This window comes from Populus nigra, chromosome 2, assembly GCF_951802175.1.
Source record: "Populus nigra chromosome 2, ddPopNigr1.1, whole genome shotgun sequence".
Taxonomy (NCBI): Eukaryota; Viridiplantae; Streptophyta; class Magnoliopsida; order Malpighiales; family Salicaceae; genus Populus; species Populus nigra.
In genome coordinates this window covers 42,385,312-42,399,544 of record NC_084853.1, presented here as the reverse complement: position 1 = coordinate 42,399,544, position 14,233 = coordinate 42,385,312, and the positions used below count along the sequence as shown (strand labels likewise).

Genomic DNA, 14,233 nt, shown 5'->3' with positions numbered 1-14,233 from the left:
TATAAACAAAAAGAGAGTCTTTTACCTAACGGTTGCATCTTATGCTGATCCATTCTCAGGATTGCTATGGTGCAACGGAGCCTGTTCTTCGAGACTTCAGAGCATTTATATCCATTTTAGCTAGCTAGTTAAAGGTCGCTATCACATTCATGCTCTCTGACACAGAGTCATTAATATTATCTTATTAAACCAATCCCAGAACAAGATTGACCATTGACTAATAGTGTGAAATCAAACTCTCAAAACAAAGTTAAGAATAAAAATTGACCACCAACAATATTAAAAAACCAACTTTGAATCATACCAATCCCAGAAATTGATGAAACAGACAAGATTTTGATTGCAAAGTGTATGATCACATGCCCAATAAACACAAACAAATCATTAAATCAGCAGTTTTAACTGTCAAGATCTAAACTTTAACAAATAGACAAGCTTTCTCTGCCAAACACCATGCCAAGCTTCCACTGCATGGCTCCTCACTAACTCAAGAGCTTAAAAAATCAACCTTTATTTCCAAAATTCAATTCATAACAAAGAATTAGAAGCCAAAAAAGTTGGCATTTACTGGATTGGCCTAGGTAAATATTCTGATAACTCCTTAAAAAGTTCACCCTCATTTCCAAGATTCAATTCCAAACCAGAAGTCAGAAGCTCGATTCAAAGCTAAAATTCAATTCAGAACTTGAATCCACAAGGTTGCCTCTGGTTTTGGAGAGATCTCAGAAGAATTTTTCCATGTCACTTTTGGTTTTTAAGAAACCTGAGAAGACCAAAAACCCATCTTTCATTCACCTCAGCCTACTAGGGTTTCATAGTCGGATTAATCACAAAAACAACAACAACAAAAAAAGCCCATGTCAGTAAATAGATAAAATATAAATATAAAAAAAGAGATAAAAAGATAAGAAACTGACTTGAGTGCTTCACGATAGAGTTCTTCAGATGCAGAGATTACCACAGTTCTAGCGGGTTCGGTATCGATCTCTCATCTCCGGAGAAGTTGACCACCACAACCAGCACGTGCAGACCGACTCTCTATCATAACTCAAATCTGAGTTATTTTTTAAAAAATATATATTTTAAATAAAAATAAAATAATAAAATAAAAATAGATAACGTTAAAAAAACAGGTCGAAAAATAAAGCAGTAATTTTAAAGGAAATTTTAAGACCTTATTGTATACTATTATGCCAAAAAAAATGGAAAAAATGCAAATTTAAAGTCAAATTAAATGATTATTGGACGAATTTGCATAAAAATTAAGTCCAAGAACATAATTAAATTTTTAATAAGTCAATTTGATTTAATCATGAGCCAAATTAAATTTTAATTATGTTTAAGAATTAATTTGGGTTCAATTGAATGATTTAATTAAGTGTAAGGACTTGATTATACTTTAAATGAGTCAAATTAATTTTATGTGGGGCTTAATTGGTGAAATATTAAGTTTGGAAGTCTAATTTGGGCTTAATTGATAAAATTGGAATTTTAAGAGACTAAATTCATTTTTCACTAAGTTAATTGATTGAAATCAAGGGCAAAATCACAAGAAAATTAAAGTTTTGGGGTCAATTAAGGGTAAAATTGACAAAATTCACATCCAAGGACCAATCTGCAAAAGGTGCCAAACTACAGGGGCTTAATTGAAAACAACCATGGGTGAAATTGAAGATATTGAAAGTTTAATGGTCAATTAGGGGTTTAATTGAATAAATCTGAGACCAATGACCATATTACAAAAGGCGCGTAAATCCGGGGTTCAAACAGTAATTCATCAAGGGCATAATTACATTAAATCAAAAGTTTAGGGTCAATTAGGGGTTTTATTGAAAACAATTAAAAGCTGAAGGATTAAATTGAACTTCAGCAAAATCCATAATTTAACCTTAAACGACATCGTTTCTATCATTTAAAAAAAAAAACTAGACGACGCGCCGTCTGGTTACTGTTCATTGTCTTCCCCGTTTTACTCAAAAAAACTGCTTGGGTGCCTACTTTTCAAGTGCATTTCATGCTTCATTTCTCCATCAAATATAACAAAACATGCACGTAAATGATCACCTGTAATTTCTCTACAACCTCATGTTAACATATCAGGCTAAATGATAGCACGACAGCCCGGCGCTGGCCTAAAGAGGCCAACCCATATAGCCTTTTCCTGCAGATTTGACAACTTAGGATGCCTACTTTGAACCAACGGTTAAGATCCTTCCCAACTGAATCAAGGGCTGAAAATTTTTTCTAGTGTAGACAAGATTGCCATTTTCCACCGTCTATAAATAGAGGTGGATTCAAGGCTCAAGGGAGGAGAAAATCGTGTCCAAAGTCGACCAAAAACTAACCTCTCTGCCTCCCTTTTTTGCAGTTTTTTCTCTCCCTCTCTCTCTACTCGCCGTTCAAACCACCACAAGCTTCTCCACCACCAGCACCACCATAGGAAGCCAATAAAACCACCAAGCTGCCACTGCGACTCTCTCTCTTCTCCTTCCAGCCTTTCTCTCTGCTTTACAACTTTTTCTTCTTCCTCTCACAACCGACTCCGGCTACCATCACCTCAGTCGACGCCTCCTAAGCCACTAGCCAAACATCCTCATTATGTCCGAGACCCCCGCGCCAGACAACTTTCTCCTCCCCGTTTCGCCTTCTTCTTTTTCATTGAGGCCGTTGCATGCAAAATTCATTTATGCATGCAGCGGCTGATTAATTAACTTTAGTTTTGGGTCAGGCCTGTTCTGGCCCTGCCCAAATGGCTGGGCTGGATCCGACCCCTATTTAAAAAAAAAACCCAAAAACTTTAAAAATCATTTAATTTTTTTTTATTTTCTCAAATATTTTTCTATCCATTTTGCATTATATCGGGTTGTATATTTACACTGTAAAATACAATTAAATCTGGTATTAAAATACTCGATTTTCTCTGAATTATTTCAAAACAAATTCGAAATATTTCCAAAAATCTCAAAATATTTTGAATTAATTTCTCTTCTCTAAAACAAACAAAAAAATATTTTGTTTTCATACATACGGTCAAATCCTAAAATTTTTCCTAGTATATCTTCATAAAAATAAAAATTGCATCTTTTTCACGTTTTAAAATGCAAAATGGATATTATAACCAGTTTATGATTATTCATTAGTATTTGGCTGAAATATAAAAAAAATTTCCAACCTTTTTTTTCTAAGGTTCAAATGTAGACTTTAATATCCGTGAGGTGTAAAATTACAAGATAAAGTACACCCTCAGGTATTAAAGATATAAAGTAAATAAATGTTATGCTAAAATTCGAACTTTAGAATGGTTAGGATTTAACCCAATAACGTAGAGACTTTCTCATGAAGAGAGATCTACCTTGAACCTTAGAAAAGATCAACAAATAGAAACATGACCTAGAAAAACAATCAAACAATAATGCAGCTTAGGTAGGGTGCACTGGGGGTGATGCGTCTTTTCTTTGCACAACCAGTCCCTTACCTAGACTTTCGCAGACCATAGGTTCTTAATGACCATAATACTAGGTGGCGACTCCTAAATATTAATCATAATTTCATGATTAAATTCAAAGTTTCTTCCCAACACATCACACCTCATCAGGAGGCACGACAAAAGCCTCCGCTGTCGCTAAAAAACGTCGTGTTGGCACGACCCCGCCACACCCTCCACCATTTCTTTCTTGCGCGTAAGGCTTCCTTTCCCCGTGAATATGCTCTGCAGTTTGAGAGTGCTACAATACTCTCTCTCTATAGCAAGTACTAGCAACAATGCTTAGTGAAAATTTATGGATACTTGCTACTATAGTTAGGGAGTTAGGAAAGCCAGGAAGGATGTGGATGCTTTTAGGCCCTAATTTCAAACAAAATATATAAAAAAAGTGAATTCAATCTTTCTTTCTTTGTTTTTTTTTTTGTCTACAAACAATTATACACTTGTAATCACTAAATATTTTTTTTCCTTCAATTTCATCTTTTTATATTGTTAACATAGTTTTAAACCTCACAATTTATTTATTTTATTTCATGTTATAGTGTATTCACGATGTTAATAAATGTGCTGACATTACATTGATGTTTAAAGTTAAAAAATAAAATTTAATTATATTAATTAAAATAATTGAAACAACAAGGACTAGAATTAACATATGAAAAAACTAGCTTTTTTTCTCTTTTTACTATTTATGGGACACATAAATCTATAGTTTGATCTTTGAAGTTTTTGTTTCATTTATTTTATTCTATTTTTGATCCTTGTGTTTTGACGGTTTCATATTTCAATCCTAAATCTTATTTGTTTTAAGCTTTTGTCTCTTAAATTTAAAAAGAGAGGGAAAGTATGATCGACCATGTTTTGATAATAAAAAATGATGATCTTAATGTTAGCATATTCATCTTAAAGAAAGGGGTTTCAATCAATATGATGTTTTTCTTTAAATATATCATAAAAAGTACATCATACCATGAAGTTGTTTTTTACTTGGCTAGATTTTGTTTTATTCAAATTGATTATAGGCTTTTTATAGGTTTGGGATGAGTTTCTTGAAGTAATTAAGATGTTTTTTTTAAGGTATTTCAATATGAAAAAATGTTGAAAATTAGGTTTTTGAGGTCTCAAAACTCGAACTTTGATTTTCTGCCATCGAATATTGATGGAATGTCAACTATAAAATGACGTGTTGTTTGTCCAAACAAATGGCGCATTGCTATATATATATTGGATTCGTCTACCCATTGGAAAAGAAAAACCCATGCATGTGGGTTATAGTTACTGAACTTTGTGTAGTTATAGTTGATGGTGTTCCAAAATTCAAGATATGTAAAAAAAAGATTATTTAGTATTTGAGATAATAGTTAATTAATATGTTCAAGTGCTTGAATTTCTTCTTCTTAATCTAAAAAACTTCAGACTTATGACAAAAGCTTGAGTACATTTAAAAACAGTTCCATTTTAGGGGGAAAGACCTTTCGATGATAAAATCAGTATATTTATGGAAAATATATTAAGTGACTTAAGCAGATAAATAAATTAAAAGAGTCTTAAATTCAAGGAACACCTTGTATATACTTATAAGTATAGGCATGACAATTTATTTTGTTTTTCATACTTTTATTGTAGATGATCATCCGTTATCAGACATATACCTTTGGAACTTGATAATGTTCAAGTTTGTTGGGCCTGAAATGTTCTCCGGGCGCACATTATCTTGGGTTTAACTGACTGCCAAATCCAAGTACTTTGAGTCATGCATGTTCGCCATACCCATATTACCTTAAACTTGGTTGATTACTAAGTCTAAGTTCTTAGGGTCTGACATATCGTCACATCCATTTTATTTAAGATGATTTTTATTTATAAAAATCTTAACAAAAAAACTAACTCATCAATAGTTACTTAATTATTACTTTTTTAATTTCATCCTCACATTATGTTGGCATAGTTTTAAACCTCATAATTTGCTTGCTTTTACGTGTTATAGTGTATTCATGATTCCAAGAAATGTCCTGACATTAAATTAGCACCTTATAAATTGCTTGTTATAGGGACTGGATTTAACACTTTAAAAAATCTTATCTTTTTTTTTCTTTACTGTTCACGAGGCGCAAAAAAACTATGGTTTAATCCTTGAAGTTTTTGTTTTTTCATTCTTAGGCTTTATGTTTTGAGGATTTCATGTTTCAATCTCAAACTTTATTTATTTCATGTTTCGATCCCTGAAATTTAAGAGGAGAGAAAGAGTTGTTGGAAAAAATAAGAGGAGAGAGAAAGTATTTAGTTCATCATATTTCAACTACTAAAAGAGTCGATCTTTGAGTCAACATATTTGTCTTGGAGAGAGGGGGTTATTTGAGGTGATGTTTTTTTTTGAACATGTAAAAAAAATAGATTAATGCCCATAACATCATTTTTTATTAGGTTGGATTTTATGATTATAGGCTTTTTTGGGGTTTGAAATAAGTTTGTTGGAGTTTCTAGGATGTTTTTGAAGTATTTTTCAGGTCACAGAGTCTCGAAACTCGGATATTGATTTTCCACCCATTAGAGATGGCAGAGGTGACCTGAAAATCAACTAGAAGATGAGGTGTTGTTTGTTCAGGCAAGTGGCGCATCATCTCCTATATATATAAAAACTTAGGGGTGGATGTTTTGAGAAAAAAACCAAGCATATGCATACTTGGACTGTTTTCTTAGACTACACGCATGTTTTTTTTCTTAGATATTTATTTTTTTAATTTGTTTTTTTTAAATACCTCTTTAAATCAATTTATTAAAATAATATTAAAATAATTATTCAATTATTTTTAAGGCTTTTGTGATTATGTTATTAATTGTTTTATAGATAATTATATATTAGTCTACTATCGTTTTTTTTAAATACTTTTCTTATTAAAATTGAATGTGAATCAAATATCTATTTTTTATCATAAGTTTTTATTATTCTTATATTTCTTATATAGGTGCATGAAAATGACTAATTCATGATTTTTTTTAATTGAAGCTTCATAATAAGATTTTACTTAAAAAAAGTACTTCTCATAATAAAACATGTTTTGTCATAGTAAAAAAGAAACAAACGAATAAGAGAATAAGGGCTTTTAATTAAAAATATATATTTTTCCTTTTTAGTTCAAACCATTATGTTATTTGTGAATACTTTTTTTCTTATTGTTTTTACTTTTTGTTCAATAAACTATGCTGCTAATAGATAAACAATTTTACTGTCAGATTAAAAAGATTGCATGAATTAGAAAAGATAATTTTAAAAAAACATATTTTCTCTTGTTTTTCTTTTTTTTGTATATGCTTATTTTTATTACTGTATAATTAAATAGAAAATAGGTTTCCATAAAAAAGTTGTCGGCAGCATTTAATGGAAACATCGCTAGCTTATTCTAAAAGAAGTAGTTGAAGTGGAGAAGTAGGAAGGGATTGAGGTTTAAAAAGTTGTAAAATCTGCTCGACAATGACATGGGAAGATTTGGGAGCAGTTTTTCTCCGTTTGAAAAGGAAAACTTCCCGGAAAAAATAGTTAAAAATAAATAAAATTGTGGTTGAAATGATCAGTCAGAGACCACACAAGAATTTTGTTATTTTTGGATGAGAACTAAAAGGATTATTTAATCCAAGTGGAAAGGGGATCTCCTGATCATCTTTTCATGGCGTGCCGCACGTTGTTGCAGCCTCTTCTCCGTTCATCTAATTAACCATGAAGGAGAACGGTAGAGTCAGCCAGGGTTTGCGTCCAGTTTCCAGACAAGTCGTGGTTGAGCTATTAAGTGTTTTAATTTCACAAACATGATCTCTGTACAGATACTACCTCTATTGTTCCCAAGAATGTGAGAATATCCATACCCAAATTCATATTTGATACCAAATGAGTTTCAAAAGGAATTTTGAAAAGATTTCTCCAAACAGTTTTAGTGTTTTTAGTTCTTAATCACTCTACCACTTAAATCCTACGAGTGTTGTTTTTCTCACGATCAGTTCCCCGTTTTTACCCAGGAAGAAAGAAAGAAAAGGAAAACGAAAGAGATGAAAGAAATGGCTGTAACTGGATATTTTGTGTTTTTCGCAGCTGTGTATCTCGTTTCAGGCCATTACCAATGGCTCTGCTGAAAGGTGAAAGGCCCACTGTCACCATAACTCCATCCAGCATCAAAGATGATTCTCTCCATGCAATTTCGTTCTTTCTGTTTGCATTTTTGCAGGAGACATGAACATTAGTTAACTCTCTCTCTCTCTCTCTCTCTTTTCTTTCTATTTCAGAAAATTATAAACGCATACACCCAGATCTTTTGTTTTTTAATTTGCAGCAACTTGAATACTTATATGATTGCCAATTGTCATTTACTTGTCTGTCTATGGTTATCAAATGCCAGTCACTCCTTGAACAGGCTCGTGATTGATCTTGTTCCCCAGTAAGTGGCGTGGCTGGCCCAAAGAGACTGGTCTTGAATGCCATCACTAATAATTTAAATAGCTCATCGAGGAGATTTGTTCTTAGTTCTTACAGCATAACCATTATGAGAATCATTCCTAGCTAGATATGTTGTTGGGTGGGAGGCCTGCAATATAATAGACTTGCAAGAATATTATGTTGTTCATCGAAGGTATCCGAACACTTTGAATGGCAAGAGATCCTATCTTCTAAGATGATGCACTGTGCAACATGGAAATTATAGATTCTTTCAAATGTCAAATGGCGATGTTACGAGATCGGTCTGGTGATGAAGTGTTCTCGCGATTATCTTGGTTGAAAGGCTGAAATTTAGAAAATTTATTAAGATTTTATGAATACATCTTTGTTGCAACATGTGAAGGATTACTGTTAGAATCATTTGAGAAAAAATGTTTTAGTCTAAATTAAATCGACCGTGTCAAATACACTAATCAGCACACTCATGCTGTTTAAAGTTGTTATGAGTGTGGATTAAATCTACGATATTAGATTTAATTTTATACATTTCAAGTAACTAAGCTATGAGATAAAGTTGTTATAAAACATTTTTAAAAATATATTCACCTGGTTTACTATCCATGTAAACTGTTAAAACGACCACATTTTTTAATTGAATTTATAATGAGAGGGAATGGATAGTGAATATCCCAAATCTCTCGAGTTTATTGTATAGCATAATAACAAATTAACAATTGGACATCCTCTTTTGGGTGGGCTATTTTGACTAAAATTAAGCTGGCCTAAGATTTGGGTTGCCTTGTTTGGTCCACATGGCCCATTATAGCTCTGGGCCTTCTAATATCGTAGAAGATTTCCTGAGCCTTATCAATGAAGGTTTCCTTCGTTGCTCAAAATCGTTAATTTTTTGGGTAATTTCCTTTGGGCCACGCATTGTACACCCACAAAAAAAAAAAAGGTCTGTTCATTAATCTGCTACCCTTAGCCCGAGCTGGTTGCGAAAGCTTTTTTTATCCAAAAAAAAAAAAGTTTAAGAAGTTATGGGCTTCAGCAAGAATGAAGCAGGACCTAACTAGGCCTGAAGCAGCCCAGGAAATCATCTCTAAACTAGTTGATGGGCTTGGTCGACATGCTCTTACATTTCTGTCCTTAGTAACTTCCATTAAAAAATACTTACCAAAAAAAAAAAACACTTCCATTAAAAAAGCATGCCGGCTGCCCAACTTGCTGTTGCTTTGATGGCTGTGGTAAGTGTTCAACGCTCAAATGATTATGCTCCCCACTTATTGTATCCTTGCCATTGATTGTTTATCCTATTAAGTTGTTTTTTGTTTGCATAGACAAGACAAAGGCAAATTATGCTGCTCTGATTTGCCCATCTGGATTTAGGATAAAAACACAAATGATTCGTGCTATGCTTTTCTGGTAAGACTCTAGATTGAGCCTTGCTGCCCATTTTCTATTCCCCACTAAAATCCATGACGTTATAATCTTAAATTGCACATGCAACCAACAAAAAGTCTTGCATGTTTTGGTAATTCTGGCTTGACTTTCTTTGTTTCACTTCACCACAATGATATGATTGAATGGGTTCCCACACAAACATGGAGAATCGGATTGACGAGAATTGCTATGCAGATGGGCTTTGTTTTCCATTACCTTTTCACTGTGAATGAGAGCTGGAGACAGAGTCAATGGAAAGAGATGGCACTCTGATATATGCTTTGTACGTGACCACTCTGTTCTAGGCTATGCTTGGGGGCATGCTTTGCTTCTTTATTATCTTGAAAATGACCGATACTTTCTTCGTTTCGCTTTTGACTTTTGCGTTTATGGTGGCGGGTGCTGCTTCATTTCCATTCCTCTCACATTTTCCACTCACTAAAAAAGCACTCATCTGACCTTGATATTAATGAAGAATAATATCCCTTCAATAATATATAGTAAACTCTGTTTTTTTTAATCATATTAAGTTGTATTTCTTAATATCACCGGATTAAATCCTTATAAATGATATCGATTGATCTGGGAATACGTGTAATTGATGTAGAGCTCGAAACAGATTTTTCCCTCCTTGAGGTTGGTGTCGGCTAAGCAGCAGAAGAACTGTCAGCACAAATCACACCTATGTGTATTGCATTTCAATAATCCTGGGATATTAGTCATCTGCTTAAAGAAATGAGAACGCAGAGGATCTAGCTCACAATCTGCTGTTCTAGTTGCTGTGATCAATCATGTGACTTGTTTCGTTCCCGTTTCGGGTTCGATCTTTTATCTGCACGCCTGTCATCCCCGTGGTGCCTTACCTGCTCCTGGGATTGCAGGATGTCCAGCGAGCCGTGGAATAGTCGTGGTGCACGCAAGCTGGCCCGGACACCCCACGTAAATAAAAAAAAAAAGAATGCAGAGGATCGACCTCACAACCTGCTGCATCTTCTTCGTCGATGTTGCCTTTCTTAAGTCGCAAGGAAATATATTTTTGCAAGCAGAGAATCCTCAGAGCCCTGCACTCGAAAATCTCAGGCGCCATTGGCCCGAGGAAGGGTTAGGAAAACGGTGGCATGATGGAAAGTAGAATGACTTGGGCGGCCCGGTATTAGATGAATCAAGTAAAGTCCAAGAAGTCAAGTCTTAGCAAAGAGATTGTCTCTCTCTCTGGCATCCGATGCTTGCCCTATTCAAGGTAAAAATCAGGTGTGCTCCTATGCATTGAGATCCTGACACCTAAAAAGTTGAGATTGGCTGACATATTTGAAATATGTGCTCTTGTTTGTTACATTTCTTTATTTTGAAAAAAAAAGAAACCATAAAATAAATAAAACACTTTAGTCTTTACAAAGTCACTCTCAAGGCAAGCTGTTCTCATTTCAAAACACAATTTCTGCTATAGTGCTTTCACTGTTATTTTTTTTTCCAATTTAGAATGAGAGGGCAGGTTTTGTTTTAGAATCAGCATTAGATCATGCATGTGTAATTTAAATGATGTTTGGTATTGCGGTAATAATTATTTTTTAAAATATTTTTTGTTTATAAATGTATTGAAATAATTTTTTTAAAAAATTATTTTTTATATTAACACATTAAAATGTTATAAAAATACAAAAATAATTAATTTGAAAATAAAATAAAATAAAATTTTAATTTTTTTTAAATAAGATTTTACTAGTAAGGTGTCTTTTCACTTAATTTCCATTGCTTTTTTTCTCTTCTCCTCCAAGATACATATGTGTGATGGGCCAGCTCTAATGAGAATATTTTAAAGCAAACGGTAATTATTAGTGTATTTAAATGTCCGTATTCTCGTATGAATATGATAAGATAGCTCGTGATAAATCCATCACTAATTTTATCGAAACCTAATTAGTCGGTATGAGGCTACGGGGAGGGTAAACATTAGACAGCAAATGCAAATTCAGAAATGGTCCTACTGTAAGCTTTTCCATTTAATGAAGACGACGATGACTAAAAGAAGTCTGGCCCTTACCTTGTTTCTTTTCCCCATTGTCTCCCTAGTACAAAAAGGTCACACCCCTTAAAGCACAAACAAGTCACTAGATATAGGCACTTTGAGAGAGAAATGGAATCGGAGGCAGAAGAAGAGCCACGCTTCACTCCACCAAGGTCACTGCTAATACCAAAACCACGTGCATATGGACCTAGACAGTCACCGGAGAGGTCAGGGACACGAACCCCACCACTCCACACTTCAGCATCTGTCCCATTTCGATGGGAGGAAGAGCCTGGCAAACCTAGGGAATATTGCACCCCCCTGATCTCCAGGCCCATAGACTTCCCACAAAAGTGCCTCGAGTTACCTCCGAGGCTGTTAATAGAAACCCTACCTTCACCCACCACAGTCTTGGAGGGTCCTTACACGGGGAGGTCATCAAGATTTCAGTCTTCTTCGTTTAGAATAACCAGATCAAGGTCATCAAGATTTCAGTCTTCTTCGTTTAGAATAACCAGATCAAGGGAATATAATTATGGGTCCTTTCGCAGGCGCTGTAGTCCTGAGAGGGGTCAGCTTGGCACCATAGCTCCTAGCAAGAGGAGAGTCAAAGAGAAAGGCGGGTTTTTGGGTTCTTGGAGTTGGGGAAGGAGGGATTTGAAGGGTAATAGAGAGGCTGGTGGGGGTAGTTATGTCTTTCCATCTTCAGGCGATAGAGAAGCTGCCGATCAAAGCAGCAATGAGGAGGAAGGGATGGTCAGTAGCAGCGACCAAGTCAAGATGACAAGAATGAGAAGGTCAGGGAGTTTTTCTGCTGTGTCCAATGCCAGGTCTCAATTCTGGGTTAGTTCCAGTCTTAAACTCTTCATAAATTTCCTTGCTTTGATTTTACGTATGTGCGATTCTTACTACGAATCCTCTTTCTTCAAGTAAAGAATAGCGTTGATTTGTCGTGTTAGGAACTAGAAATTTTCCTCTTGTAATCTCTTCGTAATTAGTCAAAAAAACATTACTATTCTTTTTTTCTTTTTTTTACTGTTTTACAGACAAAACTAGCTAGCTTTTCACTTCTCCAAAGTTTAATGAATGAGTTTGTGACATAGCGAAACAACAAAATTAAACAGCCTTAAAAGGCCATCACCAAACATCTTTAATTGTGCTGATAAGTTGAGCAAATAACTTAGTAGAGGTCCCATTTACACCACACCAGCCGAGGCAGCTTCTTATGTGCGGCAATGATAGAGGAGGTTAGAGTGGGTTCCAAGAGTGTGGTCAGGTATAAATTTCAGCGTGCACAGTGTAGTCTTTCATTACTTCCACTTAAAGAAACAGTTGTTCTCACATTTTGCAGGCGAGTATTTATGAGGGCTTGAAGCACGTCGTGGGATGGAGGCGTAAGAAACTGAAGAAAGACCACGGGTTTGTGAAGTGCAGGGTGGACATGTCCAATTAATTATCTGTTAACCGCTGAGGATGGTCCCGTATCCTATCGACCTTAATTCTATATTTCTCTGTCAAATGAAAATGGCGTTTTTATTATGGTATTTCCCATCATCACCCCTTGCTTGTTCTCCTGCTGTGCTGTCATCTGCATCGTTTTTGGAAGGGCCTGACCTTAAGCTGCAACCTTTTTTTCTGAACTGTGGGGAGAACTTACTGGACGTTTTAGCCAAGTGTTGACGATGGCAGCAATTTGGTCGTGCTGTCAATGTACGAGTGAAAGCTTCTCTTTCTTTCTTTCATGAATAGCAGTAAAAGCGTTTTGTAAAGACTGAATTGTACTAAAGGTAAGTGTTCAAGGAAAATATTGAAACTACTGCTGCGATTTACCTTAGAATCATTAAACTGTAGTTGAAATTTTCTCGGGGGTGAACCGGGCTTATGAGGACCACTCTACATGCGCTGCCTAATTAAACCAGCAAGCTTGACCTTGGTGTTCTCTGGTGAAGCTAAATTATCAACTTTTACTAGCTAAACTTGTTTGAAATTTACTTTAGGGGAGTCACATTAAACATTTTAGAGCAGCATCCTTAAAATCATGCTGGCGCGCTCCGCCATCAACATTCAACATAAGAAAATAGAACAAGAACTTCCCAGTTGATCAGGTTGCCTCGACTGGGCAAACCAACGGCAACACCAATCTCTGTATAGGTGGTAACATCTTTGACTTTGCCTCTCCATGGTAATCTGATCAGATGAATCCCAGAAACAATTAACATTTTGGTAATCTATCATTGCTCTCAGTTACAGTGGTTAGCAGCTTACCAATATAATATTAACGTTAATACACTTAGAAAGCAATTCATTCCTACGGACTAAAATATTTAGCGGAAAAGGGCGCAGCGGATTAAAGTGTTCAATTAACTCAGACAAGAAAATGGTGGGAATACCCAACCGCATATTACACGAGTAAATTGATAAAGATGATGAAGAATGATTTAATTTATCGCTTTTTATTGGGAAATTAAGCTATTCTAGACTTATTTTATTTATTTAGGTTATTTATGTTAAATAATTTTGATTTGTTTATTATTTAAATTATTTATGTTAGATAATTTTAATTAAAGGGTTGAACCCAATAGTCGAATATTTTAAGATTATGTTATTTACATGTTTCTCTTTCAGTTTGTAAGACAATTTGGATGAATTGAATAAAAATCACATATTATTCCTCCTCTAAATTATCTTTTTCCTAACTTTTCTTTCATTGTTTTTAATTCATGGCTTCTTTCTTTCCTTCCCTGCTTTTATTTATTTTTAGTTTATTGTCCCGCATTAACTTTAATATTAGAGCACATGCTTTTAATTGTTCTTATAATTAATTTATGGATCTATTATGGCTTGTGTTAAATCATAATCAATTGTTGATCTAGAC

The 14,233-nt window shown here is 34.6% G+C and overlaps 1 protein-coding gene and 1 long non-coding RNA gene across 2 annotated transcripts; one reads left to right on the top strand and one right to left on the bottom strand.

The window, feature by feature from the left end:
* Positions 1-316: 316 nt before the first annotated feature.
* Positions 317-1,018, bottom strand: LOC133681695 (uncharacterized). The gene is made up of 2 exons (XR_009836550.1): positions 918-1,018; positions 317-804 (listed from the first exon to the last, which is right to left on the bottom strand). It is a non-coding gene; the product is annotated as an uncharacterized LOC133681695 (long non-coding RNA).
* A 10,296-nt stretch (positions 1,019-11,314) lies between these two features.
* Positions 11,315-13,174, top strand: LOC133682620 (uncharacterized protein At4g00950-like). The gene is made up of 2 exons (XM_062106042.1): positions 11,315-12,201; positions 12,710-13,174. Exons 1-2 carry the CDS (start codon positions 11,488-11,490, stop codon positions 12,809-12,811), a joined length of 816 nt encoding a protein of 271 aa, XP_061962026.1. The 5' UTR covers positions 11,315-11,487; the 3' UTR covers positions 12,812-13,174.
* The last annotated feature ends 1,059 nt before the right edge of the window (positions 13,175-14,233 follow it).